Consider the following 21,802-nt stretch of genomic DNA (forward strand, 5'->3'; position numbering starts at 1 on the left):
AGAGAGAAGAGGTGTTTATCTCTCAATGACTACACTCTTCCATTGCAATTGTAATTTCTCTTTTCTCCATTCATAAAATTCATGGTTAATGATCAAAAAAATCTAAAATTGCAGAAGAATATTAGTAAGGTAACAAATCAGATTGAAAAACAACAGACGGGTGTTGGAAGCAAGGTTCAAGTATCAATACGTATCATGCCCATAGCTTCCCGATACGCCCCTCCAGGGGTTGTATCAGGACAGACACTGGTTCAAAGGGTGGTCGGGCCTGAAACTGACCCCTCTGAACCAGTTTGAAAAATAAATAAATAAAACCTAAAAAAAAATACCAATATAGGCCGATACGCCCTACTGATACTTTGAACCTTGGTTGGAAGAAATAAGCAATGGAAAATAATGATTCATTTGTAAAACCATTCTAACTGCGTTGGCTTGGCGATGAACCTGAAATCTTGTTCAAGAAAAGTCCTATAAACCCATTATATATATTGCAACTATCTAGGTTTTATATAATAAATTTATTTAGAATTATATTCTGATCAAGGTCAAATCTTCCTTGCAGCATTTTATCTCACGTCAACATAGGATCTCACTGAGATTTCTAAATTAGCTCTCTACCCCTGAATTCAAATCAAATACTTGAAGCTTTTCAACTTAGAGTTGCTTCTTACCCAAAGTTCCATATTTTTTTTCTTTGGTCATATGCTTATCATCCAAAGTTCAAATTCCACATCACTTCTGCCATGTATGATATTAATTTCTTTGATCCACATACAGGATCTCTTTGCCAGCAAGCTTCTACCTTCCCTACTCAAACCTTCATATGGAAACTTCAAAAAACAAATTTGACAGAGCCCAACTTGGAGGAGATATTATACTGTATCTTTCAAACTTAGAACCTAAAAATCTAGGCAGTATAACTCAAAAGGGCAGTGGACAAGAGCAATCGAAGTTCAACTATCACTACCACAACAAAACTTAAAAAAGAGCAAAGAAAATATCTCAATCGTTATTCCTTAAACTACCCAAACAAACCGTATTACCAAAATATCAGGCTTCCTAAAACTAGAATTATGTGGACCAGCAAAAAAGATGACCATTGACAAAATTCCTCCAACTGAAGAATAAATCTGTTTTGTAACAGATCAGAATAAATCTTTTTTACCGAAAAAAAAAAAAGAATAGATATTGTTCAGCTATTCCCATAAAATTAACTTCACTGCCTTGGCCATTCTTGCTACATATATGGGTTCTTTTATAGTAAAATAAAATATTTATAAAGAAAAGGAAAAGGAATATACAAGCAGTATACTGTATACGAGCTTTGAGGCCAGAGGCCCGGGCACCAACAGCCAACCCAAAACAACCAAAGAAAAATCACAACAAACCCAATAATCCAAACAACCTACTCTTAGACCTATCTTTTATACAATTCTTCAAAATCAAACAAAAGAAAATACACCGAAAACTTGCTAACAAAAGCATAAACAAAACTACCGTCTGATGCATTAGCAAAACAAAAGGGTAAAAAGAGGGCATTTCTTTTGGGGACTAATGGAGTTGCTTCAGGTCTTAAGGGTCAGGGCCATCAGGCAGCATTGTTGGCCTGAGCTTTCTCTGTAATTATCATTCCTTTTCATTATTAATAAATCTTGAAGTTAGCTAGACAAAAGAAAGTACAGAACATACAATCCACTTCTTCAATGGAAATGGGAAACACCACAACTGAAGACAATCTCATGATATCCAAATTGGAACAACTCCATACCATTCTAATCAGATGCTTCATCCCCAAGATCATGAACAGACTGCAAACCTGAATTTCACGCTCTATTCTCGACCCAAAAAGAACATACTCAAACTTTTTTCCAATTTGAATTTCCTTATCAACTAACCCATCTAAATCTAGTTTACCTTTTTAACTAGAAGTGATTCAGATTACAACCCATTGATATAGATCCATGCTGATCCAACAAATTAGTTGTATTTTTTACCGACTCTGCCACATTTAACTTAGACCATCCTTCAAACTCTTCTTAATTTGGACAACTGGCTTGCTCCTCTCCATCCTTGAAAAATTGAATTGCATTTTCAGAATCATATCCTTGTCACAAGATCCCTTAGATCTTTTAACCACTCTGCTTTTTTTTTTTTTGATAAAAAACAAAAGTTTTATAAATGCCAAACCTCCACACTGCCTACAAAACAATCTCCACACAAACTGGAGCACAAAAAGCAAGTATAATAGAAATACAACTCTGACAAATTACAATCCAACCCCCGACATCCCCACATCAATTTATCTTTTTACACCCCTTCCCTTGCTAAGCTAAGGAGTCTGCCAAAAAATTTGCACTTCTAGGAACACAATTGAATGAGCTATTCATGCTGGTCCCAACTTGTGCCTATCTAACCATTGGCCTGAACTTCCAAAGGAAGTCTTCTTGCATATTCATCCAGCAGAAAATGGTTCACAATGTCCCTCTACCTCCACCTCTCAACCTCATCATTGCTATCAGTTTTAATGCCTGAATCACTCCGCCCTTGGGGGAATTTGCCAAGTCCAACTGGACCAGAGATGTTAAGCATAATGCTGCCATCAAAGGCCTTACTACCCTTTCAACACCTAAAACTCCCGGATTACCAACAACAGCCGTCAAAACTAAATTTAAGCCTGCTCAGTCATAGTTGGAGCTATACAAACTTCCACAACTTAGACGCCTGCTAGCATGAAATCCAGCAATTATTTGCCACTCCCTTAGAAGGTCATTTAATGAATCACCTCTGAATTCATCACGAGTCAAAGCCCAATGAGCAACTCTAACCTTGATGAGATCTATCAGCTCAACAATTCTCATAAATTTCTCTTCAAATATTCTGGTGTTTCTTTCATTCCACAATCCCCATAAATACTATTGCAAGCACATACTGCCATAAAATCTTGTCTCCAAGTACTACATTTCAAAACTATTTGCAGTTTGAAAATATATTTTCATACCTAGATTGCATAACTACAACATAGAAGAATAAGGTTGGTGTTGTCCCCACTTCTCAAGCACAGAGTACACAGAGAAAAAAAATACCAGTTTTCCCACTTCCTTTAGAGTCATTTACAGGTATCAGTAACTTGATTGGCAGCTTCCCAACAAATCAATTTAGGGGAATTTGACTAAACCAAAGGTACTTTAACAGGGAAAGGATGAATCTTAGGAGATTGGTGAAAGGTTTTAAAGAAAGAAGCACATGAATAAAGGCCCATTGACACACGGGCTCCACACTGTCATCTACCTGGCCGGGATCACGCTTGCATCTTGTAAAGTTTCAAGTAAAGTGATCATCTAACTCATTTCAACATCTCTGTAGGCTCTTCTCAACCCCTAACCCCATAACAATCCCCTCCCATCAAAATTTGCCATATCAGCAATAGGTTAATTTTTGGCATTTGAAATGTTATATACCATAAGAATGGCTTGCAATTAAGAGAGAATTTTCCCACCAAGTATCCTCCCAAAACTTCACCTTAGTTCCAGAAATACCTCCACTGTTTTGTTCACCAATGTTTCCAAGTTGAGAGATCTCCCAAATTCATGTGTTTCATCAGTGATAATACCTTCCTCAGAAGGCTCACTTGTAATGTCATCTTCATTTCCATCCCTTCCCTCTACAACCATGTTTTTGCTTCCTTCCCATCTGTTATTGGCCTTGTTCTATACTTTTTTTTCTCTAATACAATTTCAGGCCTATTTTCCTGCACTCATTATTCTCAAGCTTTTCACCACAATCTGGACTATCCCCTCCCAGCTCCTTTGATACTGCTTTTCTTTCCTCAGTCTGACTATCATTTGCTGGTCAACTGAGTTAACTTTTCCAATCACCACCATTCCTGCACAATCAGCCTTCAACACTTCCTCAACAGTCTCCCCTTCTCTTAATATACTTATTGATCACTATTGGACTTTTGAGAACCTAGTGGCAACTCCTCAACAATTATATCCTGAATAGAGCCCTGGAGTCAATAGAGGACAAACCTGTGCATCCTTTTCCACCCCCATTTCTAGAAGAGCTTCCATCCAACAATTCTTGTTTACCTGGTTCCACCTAATACTCTCTCACCCCCTCAACTTCCTCTGAGCCACTACCATTTCTTTGTTGCTTTTTCCATCAGTATTCAGACCAGTTTTGCAAGGAACAAAGGATAGAGGCTTGTGAAAATTCATCTAGAGGTTAAACCTCTCGCAATGTCTGCTCTATTTGCAGGGGCCTCGATTGGGGACAACGATACATTGTCCCTAGTGTCTCCCAACTGGCTCATGTGACTCACTAAAATACCATGTGCTTCATGAGCCAACCCACTTAAACTGGTTCTTCCCAATTCAAGGATTAATTTTCTTGTTTCAACCATTTCGTTACTCAAACCATCCTTAAACACATCCCTGTCCCCACCCAAATCAACCTTGTCTTGATCCAGATTGTTACCTAGCCCCCCCCCCCCCCAAACCCTGTCAATCTAGCTCCCTTTGCTTGATGATGCTTGTGTGGGTAATAAAATTCTTTTTTGGGAGGACTTGTGGATTGGGGAATCTCCTCTTAAGGATAGACTCCCGAACCTTTATTCCCTTTCTTTGAAAAAATCTCAATTTATCTCTTCTTTTCATACTTCTGGGGATTCTTGGGGTTGGGGACTAAGGAGAGGTTTGAGGGACTCAGAAGTGAAGTCAGCAATTGATATTTTTTCTCTTCTAAGTTCAGTTTTTCTAGACCACTCCTCTCCGGACAGTAGAGTTTGGGCAGAAACTTCTACAGGTAGTTTTTCTTGTTCTTCGTTTTTCAATGCTTTGGTCCTTCCTTCTAACCCGGTTTCCTCTTTTCCTGTTAAAGAAGTTTGGAGCACTCCTGTCCCCCCGAAAGTAAGGGCTTTTTGTTGGGAAGTGTTTCTCCAAAAAATCAATACCTTGGAGGTGCTTCAAAGAAAGAGACCAAATTGGTGCTTGTCACCTCATGTCTGTAGCCTTTGTTTGAGGAATGCTGAGACAGTGAATCACCTACTAACTTCTTGACCTTTTAGTGCTCTAATTTGATTGGTTCTCCCCTCTCTTTGATTGTAGGTGGAACCCTCCCACAAGTGTAGCGGATTTATTTGACCCTAACTTTTTCCGACAATCAAAGAAGAAAGGAAGGGTGATGTGAAGAACAATGAGGGCAGCTATCTTGTGGGCAGTATGGGAAGAGAGAAACAATAGGATTTTCCAAGGGAAAGAAAAAACAACTCCTAAAGTAATTGAAGGGATCACCATCAAGGCAGTACATTGGCTGAAAACTCTTGAATTGTTCAAGGATGTCTCTACAGATGATTTGATTAGAGGCTGGAATATTTTAGCAAGATCTTCTACTTCATCACCTACCATACAAGAAGTTTGGTCCCCTCCTTTGCAGTGCCATGTCAAACTGAATTTTGATGGCAGCTCTATTGGGAACCCTGGACCTTCTGGAATAGGGGGTGTATTTAGAGATGTGGAACGAAAAATCCTATCTCTGTATTCTGGCCCAATAGGTGTGGGGGACTCGCTTAGAGCTGAAGTTTTGGCACTCCTCAAGGGGCTCAGATGGGCCAAGCAATTAGGTTTCCAACAGTTGGAAGTGGAGGGGGATTCAAAATTAGTAGTAGGATGGCTGCAATCAAACAGTTTGGGAACGTGGTCCCTTAGACAACAGGTAAGGGAATTATTGAGCCTCACAAGGGAGCTGGATGCAAAAGTGTATTGGTCTAGGAGGTCAGCAAATGCTTTAGTTGACTACCTTGCAAAACAGGGGGTGAATCGGGAGATTTTGTTTTGTGCAGTGTAGTAAGATTTTTGTTATTCAGGGGTCACCTTTTACTTTGGAAGGTGACAGTTGTTTCTTATGGTTTTATCTAATGAAAGTTACCGTTTCCTATCAAAAAAAAAATTCTGGGCAAGTGGCGTTTCTCTCATCAATTAATACTTGCACAAAAGTTCTACTACCAGACTGCACTCCAAGTTTCTTAACATCACCATTATTAGCAAGATGGAGCAGAAGGGGTATATTGGCAATAGTTGTTTTGGGCGCTACTGTAACATATGTAACCTGTGGAGAATGGAACTGATCCTTTTGTATTAACAAGTTTTAGCATCATTTAATAAATTGGAAGTAAGAATCCAACAAAATTGAGTTTTCCAATCTTGCCCTGCCACAAAGCTTGTCTTTCTCAACCTGTTCGTGTTCCAACTTATGGCCTCGATTCAAAATAACAGCTAGGGATGTAAACGGATCGGATTCGTATCAAGGTATATACGAATCCAATCTGACATTGTTCATGTCGGGTCCGATTGGATCTGATAGACCTCGATTTGAATTCAAATCCTACAAGTAAGTCAGGATCTTCGGATCTGATTCAATCCGACTTGTTTTCTTTAAAAATAAATAATTATTAAAAGAAAAATAAAATATACCAATTTAAATAAAGAATAAACAAAAAATGCAAGTACTTGTTAATCATTTTCATCATATATATACAGGTTTTTTATAAAAAATAAAAAATAAACAATATAACAAATTTATAAAAATAAAATATAAATAATATATTTATAAATAAATAAATAACATATATATGTATTACATATATTTATATTTATAAATATATAACATATATCGGATCGGATCTTCTCAGATCGGATAGGGATGATCCAAATCCGATCCAATTTCTGATTGAATCCTATTATCCAATCCGATCTAAAGATCCGAAAATGGGTGATCCGAATTCAACCAAATAGGACCGAATCTTGGATCAGATCAGATCATGATCTGATCCATTTGCACCCCTAAGAACAGCTTCAATAGAGGTTGCAGGCCAAATACTGTGGAACATGTCATAAGAGAAAACTTCCATCTTCCTTGGAATAGCTTTAGGTTTCACTCATACCACTTTCCCTAACGTTGAGTGAAGGTCTTTGGCAAAGACACCTCTTAGGCAACTTCCACAAGCTTTAGCAATTGACTCAAATGTTGATTGTTGCCACAAGTCAAAAAGGCAGCCTCAAAATCCTTACCATTATACTATCATCAAACTATAAATTCTTCAAGTTAGAGTTTGGACACCAATGTGAGATTAAATCCTGGCCTAACTTTGTTTGGATTGAAGAGGCTGCTACATCTACCTCCTCTTCCAAGATATCAAGAAGCACTTTGTTTTCATCGATGGAGTTAAAACATAAATGAACCTTTCAACTTCAAAAAATTACTAACAGCCTCTCCAAATGTGTGCCAATCTTTAACTTTTTCTTTCATTGAAACCACTAAGCGATTCTTCCAAAGATTTTTCCTTTATTCAGTACCATGATCCCTCCCAGATTATTTCATACTGGAAGCTTTCCATCTTCCTTTTTATCATCTTTGATACCAAAGTTCTCAAAGGTTTCTTGCCCTACTTTAGAAACTGAGAGATTTTTCTCCACAATTGTTGCAAACTCTTGCAAGTGCCTTAAAAATTCCTTCCATCCTGTGTTCCCCCTTCAGGGAAGCAAACTAATTGTTTCTTTCCCTGACCAAAGAATTCCTAGAGCGCTATGAATCTTCCTTTTAAGTTACTCCTTTCTGCAACTAACTCCTTTCATTGATTTCTTTCACAGTTTCACCAATCTCCATTCTCCTTCCTCAGTCCCTCTCCAAGAGTAATTGGGTCATCTACAAACCCTTTGAACCACCAAATAACTTCCCCTACCAAAAACACCGCAACTGTCTTATTCTCCCCAATCTTCACAGCATCATTTCCTTTGATTCTTACTTCCTCAAACAGAAAACTCTTGGCTTCAATTCTTTGGAACCTTCTCCAACCCATTCTCCAAAAACTTCTACCATGCAAGGGTAGAAACTTTTGCATAGTTATTGTCTCTGTGTGGCAAGGACTCTTGTCTCTTACAACCATCTACACCTAGATTCTTAACTCCAACATATTTCCTCTATTTTTTACAATAGTCTCCAATTCAGCCTTAAAATTAAATCTTTTTTTCACTCTCCTCGAATAAACCCCTTCCCTCCTCTCTCTCTCTCTCTCCAACTCATCTAGCATCTCTATCTAACTCTAAATTCTGTTTTCTTTTTTCTCATGTTCTTCTCCAATAGATTGACAATTAGGCATCTCCTCTATTCTCCAACGAGGTAATGCCCAGATTTGCTGATCTTATACGGCCCAACTCCACACCCACGTTACCTATAACAATCTCTTGAATCTCAACCTTGTACTACCTCTTTTCTAAAACCACCATCACATCACTTTTGCCATGCCCACTTGCCAACATATATGGATTTTCTAAAGCCATCATGCTCACAAATCTTTTTTTCTAATTCTCCTCAAATAAACCCCTTCCCTCCTCTCTCTCTCTCTCCAACTCATCTAGCATCTCTATCTAACTCTAAATTCTGTTTTCTTTTCTCATGTTCTTCTCCAATAGATTGACAATTAGGCATCTCCTCTATTCTCCAACGAGGTAATGCCCAGATTTGCTGATCTTATACTGCCCAACTCCACACCCACCTTACCTATAACAATGTCTTGAATCTCAACCTTGTACTACTTCTTTTCTAAAACCACCATCACATCACTTTTGCCATGCCCACTTGCCAACATATATGGATTTTCTAAAGCCATCATGCTCACATATATGGATTTTCTGCACTTCCCAAAATTTTGATTCATGTTATAGGATCATTCATTCAATTGGATTGATGTATGCCATTACTATGGTCCCAAAGCACATTTGCAGCAATAAAATCTGAATGAAAAAATCATCTTCAACATATAAAATTAATTATCTGGATCACCAAACTGAATAAAGATTTTTGTTCTATATTGAATCCCATAACCATCTAGCATCCCATGCAGAGCATATAACACCTACATGGAATTCTGTCTTGTAAGTCTCTAAATTTAACAACCTGAGCAAGAATACACTTCCTAAGATATTTGAGTTGCTCTTGGGAAGTCTCTACATAAGATATAAAATAAGACAAACCATTATTTACACAATACCTGAGAATCATCACCACAGTTTCATCTATCCGCTTGGATCAGTTAAACAAATCTTGTTCCAACATTTCATTCCATGTAGGGCCCTTTCTTCCACATTGAAACATGACTCCAGACTTAATTTCTTTGCCTAAATACATACTATGTTCAGGCCTTCCCTCTGTCCCTTTTATAGACTTCTGCAAGAGAGCTCTGCCCCTGACTGGTATTACCACCACCAGCCCACATGAACATAGTCAAACCACCAAGTTTCTGTTTTTCTTTTTTTTTTCTTTTTTGATCAATAACAGCATTTCATTAAGGGGGGCGTTCTTTTTTTGGATTTTGAGAGGGAGGAAAGTTGGTCAATGGGATTTTGGTTCCCATTGACCAAGAATCCCATGTTCTTTTTTCAGATTTATGTGAGGACCAGGGAAAGTTTATTTTCCTGGGTATCACTTACCCGGGTAAGTGACACCCATCTCCTAGGTGGGTAAATAACTTTCCCACCTAGGGGGAAAGTTGCCAACACTTGAATGGGACAAAAATGCCCTTTTTAATAATAGATTTTTATGGCTAAAATGCTCATTACCTTATTTATATGAGAAATAAAAGAACATGGGTAAATGCACTTACCCAGATAAGTGCTTCCCAGGGAAAACTTACCCAAGTAACTGCATTTACCCAGGTAAATAACTTACCGAAAAGCGAATGGGGCCTAAATTAGAGAAGAATTACACAACAAAGGGGTAACCTTTCTTACCTCTCCTCGCTATAATAATAAGTATGGTACAAATTAAAATTGTGCCAAAAAAACATTTAATTTCTTCCCAATGTTTTGCAAGAACATCAGCAAAAGCATTAGCAGTCCCTTCAACCCAGCTGAATTTCACTTCAATGTTTCATATCAACCACTTAAGTTTCTTCCTCTCACCATTGAAGATACAAAAGCCACTTCCTCCCTCTTCCAACCAGTCTGCTACCAGCTTTGAATCTCCTTCTATAATCAGCATGCTCACATTCATATCCTTTGCCTTTTGCACACCTTCCAAAACAGCCAGAACTTCAGCTCTTAATTAGTCTCCCACACCAATTGGACCTGAAAATAACCTGATAACCTTTCCTTCCTTATTCCTAACACACCACCAATACCAAAAGGACCTAGGTTGCGCTACTCCCATCAACATTAAGCTTGACAAAATCATTATCTGGTGGAGTCCACAGAGGTCTTACATCAGTCTTATGACAATCTGAGCTAACTACTTCCTTCCAATTATTCATAATATCAACTTAAGAAAAATCAGCAAAAAATCCAGTCTTCACCCAATGAACCACTCTAATCAAAATGGTCTCAATCATCCCCTCTGTACTTCTTTACTTATTGGAAAAAGTTCTGGGCATTCATTCTTCCCATATGGTCCAGCTCACCACAGCTCTTACACATCTCCACAACACTCTTCCTCTTTTTTTTTCGATAGATGAAGTGAATATTATATATTTATTATGGAAAAAAATGGTGTCACCCGGACTCGACAACATTCTTCCTCTCTTCTTGGGACACCTAAAGAAAGTAGAGGGAAACAGGCTCTGCACATTAGGTGGGTGAGTCCACCTACACCCAAACAAAGAAAAATACCACTCCCAAACAGAATTAACCAGCAGGAGATTAATAGATGGAAGCAAATTTCTCCATTAGACTTACAGAGAACACACTAGTGTAGAGATAAGCTTCAATTGGGTCTTTTCATTTGGAGTAGATCACAAGTATTTATTCTTTCCAGGAAGGCCTCCCAACAAAAGCCCCCAATTCTTGAAGGGATAGGTTTACACCAAACCTCCTTAATAGGAAACAGAGAGCCCAAGCTATTACAGGGTTGGATTGGAGGAGCCTTAAAGGAGGAACAAGAGAAAACACCAGACGGAGAAAGGGTCTAGATATGACTATTTGTGATGAAAGGGTCCAAAAAAAACCCATCTAGGAGCTGAAGCAAGGCCAAAACATCATTAAGTAAGCTCTAACCCTTACACCCCTTCTCAATCCCAAATCCCAATCAAATCCAAAACTTGAACTTGAAGGGACGAGGAAAGTAGAGACGGGATCATCCTTGTATCTCGAGAGGGCAAACAAAGAAGGAAACTTATCTTTCAAAGGAAGGCTCCCCACCCAAACTTGTTCCCAGAATTTTATATCAATTCCAGAACAGAGGTCATACCTGACAAAGGGTAAGAGCAACGGCAATACAACATGGATAGCCTTCCAGGGAGAGGCACAAATAGCCCTACAGTGTACACCAGCATCACAACCATCAGCTGCAAGCCCATGAATGCTTACCACCACTTTAGCCCAGAGTTTATCTCTATCCATAGGTAATCTCCGCAGCCACTTACCCAATAAAGCCACATTCCTTGGCAGTAAATTACCTAGTCCTAGGCAACCAAATTCCTTACTCCTACAAACCACTTACCAACTAACTCTATGATCCCTTTTATCGTCCCCTAGCTCCCACAAGAAGTCCATCATCTTTTCCAATTTTCTCCCAACACTCACTCGCATCTTGAACACTGACATGAAGTAAATAGGCAGATTTGCTAATGTAGCCATTATTAATGTGATCCTTCCTCCCAAAGATAGATAGCTCTTCTTCCAAGTACCAAGATTTAGCAAATCTTTCAACAATAGGGTCCCAAAAGCTACTCTTTCTATGATTATTAGCAAACCTTATCATAATATCATAAGGTTACCAATCTTTCATCAAAAACATAAGGTTACAATTCACCAATTCAACATGCTTATCTGATCAGGACTCATGCAACATGAGTTGTAACAGTTCAATGTTAGCAAACAACATGATGTAGCCATATCTTTCTATCTATCCACACTTGGGAGAACTACAACATAAACTCATGAACATTTTTTTCTGATTTTGCTCTTCGTATTGTCATTCAGTTCTGCCATTATTAGTTACTTTCCGTTTCCTCTGCATGTTCCTTGCTGACATGGTAAGTTACCATATAAGTGTTCTTCCCCTTTTGATCAGAGTATTAAAGCATTCTTCCCTCAAAAAAGCAAAACTTTTCTTTTTCCCTTTACTAGATCATAGAGAATCAATGTGCTTCTGGGTTATGGAAGAAGGTTTCAACAAATTCCAATTTACATTTTTTTTTTGTGAGAACTGTAATGTAAAGTAATCCATTAAATCAAGAAGCCAACAAAAACTCCTCTACAATGACAAACTGAACAGAGGATATACAATTCTGCTCCCTACAGCCCAATGCCCAATAACAATTAACTTTTCCTTACAAAAAGAAGTTCCAAATCAAAAACAGAACTAGGATGTCTATTTCTAAATAAAGGGTGAACTGCCAACCAAGAATGAACTATCCCCAGAATTTTACGTAAGATTTCTTCCTTCGAAGCCTGATTTCCTTCAAACAATCTCCTGTTTCTTTCACTCCACACAGCCCATAAACTGCTGAGGGAAGTATGCTCCATGCTACCTTTCCAGCTCTACTTAAACCTTCTAGATGCCATGCCTCAACGAGACCCTTCAATTCAGCTAGGAAGCACCATTTTACATCAAAAAAACCTACCAGACTTAACCAGATCCAACGAGTATATTTGCATTGAATCAGTAAACGGCTAGATGACTCCACATAACCATTACATAAAGGGCAAGCCAAATCTGCCACCTGTAGACCTCTTCTGACTAGATTCTGCTTTGTTAGGATCTTGTCCAGCACTGCTGACCAGAGAGTGTTTTACTCATTTGTTGCATATAGGTACCTAGGGCTGTCAGTTGGAATGGATTTGGTCCAATCCAATCCAGTCCGATATTGATCCATTTACAAATGGACCGGACCAAATCCAGTCCAAACCCCATACAAACCGGATCCAATCCAGTCCAATTGAAATGCAAATGGACCAGATTGGACCCAATCTGGTCCAAATTAAATGAAGCTTTATAAATGAAACATGGATGTTGTTTAAAAATTACAGATTTACAGTCCAAACCAGATTGAAATGCAACGCTTCATTCCATATTAAGAGTTTGTTAATATAACCTTTTAGAATTTAATTCTTCAATACTAACACACATAAAAATTAAAAAAAAAAAAAACAAACAAACAAGCAAAAGATGAACCAAATTCCAACCATCTTGACAAGTTCTTAACCAAAGAATACACAAGAGCTACTGCATACTGTTATTATGCAGGTTATACTTATCAATTGAATCCAAACAGATTCTTCTTTCTATTTCCTGCTTCTTGAGGAGCCACTAGCCAGGTACACTCCCCATGATGAACACCCCAAATAATGTGAGCACTCTGTGTGGGTGTATGGACACACCCCAAATGCTTTTCTCCTGAAATTTGCCGATTCTCTGAGAAACCATAGTCCTGAAACAAAAGAAATGCAGTTAAGAACGAACTCCTTGTACTCTTATCCTGTGAAGAAAAAACAAATTTCAGCTAGACCACCAAACAATGCCAACTCCAATTACACGTCAAATTAGGAATTAGGGCAGGAGACTAGGGAATTGATTTTCTGGCAAACCAGGAACATGATTTTAATAGGGAGAGGAGTGAGGACCCACACCAAAAAAAACACAGTAAATGGGTCACACCATAGAGTTAGAGATTTTTTAGGTAGAAAATCAAGATACTAAATTGATAATCACCATGAATCTTTGCTGTCAAGATCATCCAACCCTTTATCCAATTTACTACCTAAGATTTGTGTTACAACAAACCATCATTATCACTCCCAAGTCTCCAAACACAGTTTACTTGAAGGAAACAACTACCCAAAAAAATGTTGTCATCATCATCACTCTGAGTTCTGCAATTCCTGTAAAACAAATGTATAGAAAGTGAAAGAATTAATTAATCAGTGGAAAACGGCTATGGACATGATGCTCAAGCTACCAACTTCAAACAATATGTTTTACCATTTGAAAATGAACTTTGCATTGACTACTCTATCAGCCAATTAAACCACAAAGTTACAAGAAACAACCAACACTCACATCTAATAACCATTTGATTCAATCCAACTTGCACAGTTCAAATAAGTTAGTAGAATCTCCTCCATGATCTATGTCTGGAACCTTGAATTTTGACCTGGTTACTAGTTAACCAATCCATGAGCTCCATGACCCATCACTCCATCAGCATTCTGGTCTGATTTTCTGTGTAGTCCAAGTCTGAGAACACTGTTTTGACTAGAAGCTCTGCCTTATTTTATCTTTTCTTTGTTAACCCCAAAGATATTGCTGTCACAGGACAGCAACCCAACCATGTTATTTTTAATATCATCACAACCCAACCATGTTATTGTTGTCACAGAATCACATGACAGATGATGGACTAGGTGGGTGAGATGCTCATCTCTGACTCTCTGAGTAGTAAGTGGTTCATGTGTGCTACTTCTATCAATGGTTTTGGGAATCAGAAACATTTGAACTATGAGGGTGTTGCAGAAACGATTAAAGCCAAAGACAACAATATGAATTAGACAGAACAGACATGCAATCTTTAATGGAACACTTCTATTTGGTATCCCTTTTGGTTCTGGAGTAAAAATATCATAGCACAGGAGGTGGGTGTTGGAGGCAGAGGACAAAGAAGGATTTATATTAAGAATTTTCTAATAATCTAAAAAGATCTTTAATAAGGATCTTACCAATTAGTAGCCCTTTTTTATATGATTAGTAATTCATCTATAAATTCTTCTTATATAAAAATACAAGAAATGGGATTTAGAAAACAACTGAATTTTAGTTTTTAATTCCCTGTTTTAGTGAAATTAAGAATAACAAGAATGAGTATGACAACATTTAAAACACATTCAAAGAAACAGAGCAATTAACAAGGCAAAATTCCTAAGAATGCAATGGATAGTTCACTAAAACTAATCAATCATGTTATCTGAAAAAAAAGCAGTAAATTAAAAAGTATACTACTGTTGCAATTCTAGAATGACCACTGAACAATAACTGAAAACTCTTCACTCGTGTTCCACTTCTAGCTCCACATATCTAGCTGCCCCTCCTTGACTGCTCTATCTTTTAAGACCTGTAAAACCTCACAAACAAAGCCCAGCTCCCAATCAAAGAAGACTTGCAAAAATTTAGGAACCCACACAGTACCACCACCTTCCATCACTACACATCCAGCCAGATAATAATCCTTACATTCAGTTAGTCTTATTGGACTGGTCCAATCCAATCCAATCTTATTGGACTATTCTACCTGGACTGGATTGGACTAGTATAATCCACATGGAAAATAATTCACATAGAACACCCCCTTCATCTTTCAATTTTGGAAACAACACATGCACACCCAATCTATTTTCAAACCAGATGGTTGTCATTTGTTTTTGGAACACACATAAAAAATAATTCACATAGAACACCCCATTAATCTTTTTCTTTCAATATTTTGAGAATCATCTCTAGATGTTTTTAGATGCAATCCTACAAATGGAATGACAAGATGGCCCATAAATTTCCTAAAACGAAAAACTGTGAATTTTATTCTGTTACAATCTCTCACTAAAAGAGAAAACCCTCTGATTCAGATAAAAATGTATCTCTATTTCTGGTTTGTCAACTGTAAAAAATGGATGTATTGCCTACTTTTTATTGCCAATCGGTGCCTGAAAAGCTTGAACAATCCAGTTTTTTTTATTTTTTTGGGTAAGCAATATCGTTATTGTAAAAAAGGATAAATACAACTAAAGAAAAGCAACACAAAAACAGAAAACAAACAGACCAAGGTTACTTTTGTATATAAATCTAGGTCTTTCACCAGAGATGCTCATGATTTGGTTCAAAAAGCAAAAGATGTGAAAGATGTTTGTAATTGGTGGAACTGAAATAGCAAACAACTGGCCGGAACAACCACTACTTAACAATCAGGCATCTTAAGTTTGAATTTTCTAAAAAAAAAAGAAATAGAAAACAGACCGATACTACCTAAGACAAAGCAACATTAAACATCACTAGACTTGGCACAAACACAATTAGACAACCACTTCAAAAATGAATCAAATAACAAAGTAGACTACAAGACAGAAGAGCTGCGCCATCAAGGAAGCCAACTGAGGGGTGATATATTACCTATTTCAACGATTGATTGCAGTTTACAGAAGAGAGATGGCCGTTGGAGAGAGAAAACTGGTGGGGATAAAAATGTTAGAGAGAAACTGCTGGAGAGAAAAAATCTCAGAGATAGTCGCTAGTGAAGACAATACATTTTCTGCACATGCAACTCAAGCAAACTAACAGAGATAGTCGCTGACTTGCCGGTGAGAGAACCATCGGAAAAAAAGCCATTGGAGAGAGTTCCCTTGGATAAACCCTAGGTTGGAGACTTGGAGAGTTGGAGTCTGAAGTGAAGACAATATATTCTCTGTACATGCAGCTCAAGCAAACTGACAGAGATAGTCACCGACTCGCCGGTGAGAGAACCGTCGGGAAAAAAAAAAGAGCCATTGGAGAGAGTTCCTTGGAGAAACCCTAGGCTCGTCGAGACCTGGAGAATTGGAGTCTGAAATAAAATTGATCTTCAGGTGGTTTGCGGACTAATCGACTTCGTTCGTATCGGTCCATCAATTACTTAGGACCAAAATAATACGGACCAGTCCAACCTATGCCAAAGCATGGACCATCCAACCCGTCCGATTTAAATGCGATTTGGACAGGATCCAACCCGAATCCGGTCCATTGACACCCCTATAGGTACCACATCCCCTTCTAACTTTGATTTAATTCAAGCAAGTTTCCCCCAACGGTGATAAAACGGCAGCCTAGTGCACGAGGCTCCCACCAACGCAGGGCCTGGGGAGGGAGAGATGTACACAGCCTTATCCCTGCACCAAGGTCAAAGATAACTGACCCCAAATGAGATTGTTGATGATAAATAAGTCTAGTTTAGCCCAATCTTATCATTTCCCAGACTCTGCCAAGAGGAACTCCAGTATTCCTCATGCTATAGAGGATTTTCCAACTACTTTTATCCGGATCTATTATGCATGTTTTCAACACCAACCAGTATAGGCTAAGGGCTAAAGTAATGACGGTATTGAAAGGAGCACAAAGGGCATCGAACAAGTTAATTATTGAAGGTGATTCAGGAACAGTGATTGGATGGTTGCAAAAGGATGGTGCATCTCTTTGGGCTTACAAAATAAAATCAAGAAACTCAGATGGCTAACAAGAAATATGGAAATGAGAATCTTATGGATTTAAAGAGATGCAAATAGAGTTGCTGATTCCTATTGATGGGTTGTATCTTGTACTTTTCCCCTTTATTTAATTAGTTAAATGGTTGGTTATTGAACAAAAGAAAAGATCTATTAGGAGCCATTTGATAACAGCTGAAGTTGGGCAGATTACTATACCCTTGAGTATTTTATTATTTAATTATTTTATCCACTAATACAAAAGAATATAGTTCAGCAACTTCAGCGGTTACTGAATGGCCCCTTAGAATCCAGAAACACCTGTAACATCCCCCCCCCCCAAACAAACAAACAAACAAACAAACAAGAAAAAGAAGAAGAAGAAGAAAGATCAGTAACAATCAAAGCAATTTATAAATAACGAATAAATTATAAAAAATGCTATTACTATTTGGCATACAAAATTCAATTACCTGCTTGATGAAAAGATAAATCAAATTTGTCAGGAAGAATTATTTCATATCAAAAGAAAGAAAACAAGTTATCCATACATTTTTGGTCATCAAGCAACTTACACATTCAGAACTTCATCAGCTATATATGTAAATGCAGTAAAAGAGGAGATATTTAATCTGAAAAAGTAACCATGTAACAAATAAAGCAAATGCCAAGTAGCAAAAATAACATGATAATCAATATAAACAGAAGGCAATTATTTGAATAACTCTTTAGGAACATAATTCTTCACCAGGTATTGAAATTTTTATGTAACTTTGCTGAAACATGACAGGTAAGCAGAATGGTATCTACTATCTAGACTAATATAAAGGACTAATACTTTTAGACCACTTAAACATGAAATTCACTGCTACGATCTAAGTTCCATGGAGATTTAAAAAGTGATGCTAGTAGATTCTAATAATAAAAAATATATATAACAAAAACAAGGCAATTATCAATTTCCACCACCAGCATGCCCCAACTGAACAAAAGTAATTAATGATAAATTTCACTTAAGGGGAACAAATTAGATAATATCATCTGAAAAAGTAAAAAAAAAAAAAAAGAAAGCACAAGACACGTACACTGGATCAGAAAAAAAAATCTTAAAAGAACTACAAGGCAGAGAGCAGACCAACATGACATACTTCAATATTTTTTTTTATTTTTTATTTTTATTTTATGATTAGTCATACTTCAAAGTTTAGAATTCAGATTAAATTTTCAATTAGAAACAAAATTAAAACAAGGGCATATTGCAACCCATTCCAGGGAAGATAAACAGAAATACCACCTTCTCCTGTTTAATGTTGAACCACCAAGAAGGCCATCAAAAGAATTTTCTGCTTCTCGAAAACAAATCACCATCCTCACATCCAATTGCTTCACTTGATCCTTCACCAATTCTTTTTTTATCAATAAAGGATAAACTGTAACTAATGTCTAAAAACGAAAATGAAACAAAATAAAACAATTGTTACAGAGGATGATGGAACAAGCTCCACAATCAACAATGGCTCCTATACAATTATCATCGACTCAGCCAAAAACTATTACATAAGGATGAAGCAAAATGCTCCATGATCAGGAAAAAATGCATATCAACTGCTACTGCAATAAAAGAAATAAGCACAGAACTGAAAGGCAAACAGCCATAGAATTCTTAAAATTTGATTTGAGTCCAGAAAAGAATGTTCCATATTCCACATAACAGCCTCACTACTAGTCGTGACAGGACCACCAAGAAAACCTACTTAGCAGGCCATTACAGAAATCCTTATAACAATAAGGAGAAGTAAACAAAGGCGAACAGCAAGTCATATGCACCTTCTTGCATCCAAAAGGATGACGTATCATGTATGATAGAAATCAAGAAACAACAGATAACCACTGAGCCTGAAGAGAGAGCACAACAAAGGGTTTCAGTTTCCAGTAATATGTAATCATTTTCTTACAAAGAAGCAGATGCGCAATTGAGTATGAGAGATCTTTCAAAAAAAAAAAAAATTGAGTATGAGAAAAGCCCAACCACATCACTCTCAACAAGATTGATAAACATAGAAGGGCTGGTAACTTAGGCTCAGTTTGGAAGGAGTACAAATACAAATATTAGAGTGCAAAACCTTGTATTTGGTATGTTGTATATATTGGTATTTGTACTCTTTCCAAACTGAGCCTTACAATTTCACCACATTCATTATTACAATTTCACCCAAGACCTCAAAAGCAACGACCCCATCCCACCCATCCCCATCCTTAGAGTGCAAAACCTTGTATTTGGTATGTTGTATATATTGGTATGTACTCTTTCCAAACTGAGCCTTAAGTACAATTTCACCACATTCATTATTACAATTTCACCCAAGACCTCAAAAGCAACGACCCCATCCCACCCATCCCCATCCTTACCCCTGCCCACGCCAACCTCAACCCCCCCCCCCCCTCAAAACAACGTTTTTTGAGTTCCAAGCGTCTCTATGGAACAATGCTAATTGCACTTACGTTTCCTCGCTAAGATTACTGAAGTGTATGTGGCGTAATTATTTGAAGTTCCACAACATTCTCCACAAAAATCCCATAGTAAAAGATTAATAAAGAAAAGGAGAAAATTCATAACTTAAGAAGCTTTGCCAATGGTGTACATAGAGAGAAGGGAGACTCACACCAAGATGTTCAAACAAACAGTTTTCTTTTTTTTATTTTTTTGTTATATTTTGCTTTTCAATGAGTATTCTGTCCATTCTCAACACCGAGACCATACAAAACACCTGCATATTTCTCGGTTTGGCCATTAAAGAAAGCCTCTTTCAACTTCCTGAATGTACAAGATGTAAGCAAACTATCAGACCCTGCTTGGTGACAGATACCAATCCGTTCCACTTCCAACAGCTCCGCAAGCTTGTTCAAGCCACCGTGAAGGCTATTGCAAAACTTCATGAGGTGCTTGATATCATACACAGTTGGGAAATACATTTTTATCAGGGTAAAGAAACCAGCCTGCGTATCCGGAAGGTTCTGGCACGTCAGGAGCTTAAGCAAGTACCCAAAATCGTATCCGCTGTGAAACGTCACCCAAAGCACGCTGTCGTTCAACACAATCCCTGATGACATGAGGAGCTCTCCGAACCGCTGCGCATCGATACCCTTCTCGTTGTTCTTCTTGAAATCAATCCCGCTCTGGCGCAGCAGCTCGATTGAGTCGTTCGCAAAAACATCTTCGCTGACATTGAACTCACGGAAGTTGAATTGCCAAACGCAATACTTGTCAGTCCCACATGTCGGAAGGTTCCCCGCCTCGTCCGAAAAAGTAAGACCCAACTGAATCAGCTTCAACAAATCAACGTTGGCCTTCAGAGTCTGGTAATGATAATCAGAACTGGTCTTGAAATTGCCCACAGGCCGAAGGACAATCCCAGGGAACTCGGTATCCATGGCGATGTACGGGTAATCATCCACGATCTCACGAATCAAAGCGAATTCCTCCTCGAGATTATCATTCCACACCTCCCTGATGTGAATCGAATCACTCTTGGGTAGAATCGACATTTTCACAGAGAAGCAGCGAAATCAAACAGCAGGCCTTTCAAAACCAGATCCTAACCAAACCATAAGCAAATAGAGCCCCCCCAAACCCCAACCGATCTACCGTATCTCGACTTCCTCCAGCCAGATCTGCAAAACACCAACCAAACAAACCCTAAACCACCCGCAAACAAATAGAAACCCTAAAAAAAACTCAGCACAACCCTAGAACAACACAATCAAAACCAGAGAACGAAGAAACCAAAACGAAACGAAGCATAAATCCAAGATCTAACCTCAAATCCGCGAAACCTCGAGCCTCGATTCACAGATCTTGAATTCCCGATCACTGGCCTCTTCTTTGACGGAAAAAGAAACAAGGAGAGAAAGAGAAATACAAATTCGATGAAGCCTTTTTCTTTCCTAGGGTTTCTATCGTTCCTTCTTTTCTTTCTAATAATTCCTTAACTTTCGAGAAGGCTGCTCGGAAGAAAGCGAGATATTCAGGTCAACATCGGGGGGTTTGTCGACAACGAGAACGAGACGAGAGGCTCTTCGAGGAAGAGACCCACAAAAAATCTTCCACAGCGGGAACAAATCATGAGAGAGAGAGAGGAAAGAGAATGAGAGAAAGGACGGAGAGTAGAGAGAGAAAGGGCTTAGAACACGGCTTCTGCCCTTCCCTGCTCCAATCGACATTAAAAAGGTAGAAAAAATAAATCAAACTTTGATAAAATAGAGGAGAGAGAGGAGGGGAGGGAGTGTGTGTAGGGACCAAATCATAATTTTTGAAAATAAAGAAAACAATAATTGTAAGTGGGGCCCTCCGTTCATAGGTCAGTTGAGAAGAAACGTGGCCGACTGCGAGACGTGCGTGAGTCTGATTTTTTTTATTTTTCCTTTTTCCTTTTACAGATACAGTGTTTCTGTCTGAGAGGGTGCATTACGAAAATGTGGCTTACTTTTTCTATAATAGCGGAGAATGTCCTGGATAATTTTAGGTGTCTGAGGGTGTTTGGTTGTGCGGATTGAGTTGTCCCGTCAATGGATCAAGGTGTGAAACTTGTTTC

At 38.1% G+C, this 21,802-nt stretch overlaps 1 protein-coding gene and 1 long non-coding RNA gene across 3 annotated transcripts; both read right to left on the minus strand.

The window, feature by feature from the left end:
* Nucleotides 1-13,020: 13,020 nt before the first annotated feature.
* Nucleotides 13,021-16,616, minus strand: LOC148843262 (uncharacterized). 2 transcript variants are annotated; one of them, XR_016103374.1, is made up of 4 exons: nt 16,281-16,616; nt 16,147-16,203; nt 13,702-13,871; nt 13,021-13,420 (listed from the first exon to the last, which is right to left on the minus strand). It is a non-coding gene; the product is annotated as an uncharacterized LOC148843262 (long non-coding RNA). The 2 variants fall into 2 exon arrangements; XR_016103373.1 differs by lacking the exon at nt 16,281-16,616 and having other exon boundaries at nt 16,147-16,251.
* A 3,182-nt stretch (nt 16,617-19,798) lies between these two features.
* Nucleotides 19,799-21,501, minus strand: LOC148843263 (putative CCR4-associated factor 1 homolog 7). Its single transcript, XM_088956969.1, has 2 exons — nt 21,029-21,501; nt 19,799-20,882 (listed from the first exon to the last, which is right to left on the minus strand). The coding sequence occupies exon 2, from the start codon at nt 20,754-20,756 to the stop codon at nt 19,932-19,934; it is 825 nt and encodes a 274-aa protein (XP_088813095.1). The 5' UTR covers nt 20,757-20,882; nt 21,029-21,501; the 3' UTR covers nt 19,799-19,931.
* Between the last annotated feature and the right edge of the window lie 301 nt (nt 21,502-21,802).

Source organism: Nelumbo lutea, chromosome 8 (genome assembly GCF_056320005.1).
Source record: "Nelumbo lutea isolate HS-2025 chromosome 8, American lotus-T2T, whole genome shotgun sequence".
In the NCBI taxonomy this organism is placed as follows: domain Eukaryota; kingdom Viridiplantae; phylum Streptophyta; class Magnoliopsida; order Proteales; family Nelumbonaceae; genus Nelumbo; species Nelumbo lutea.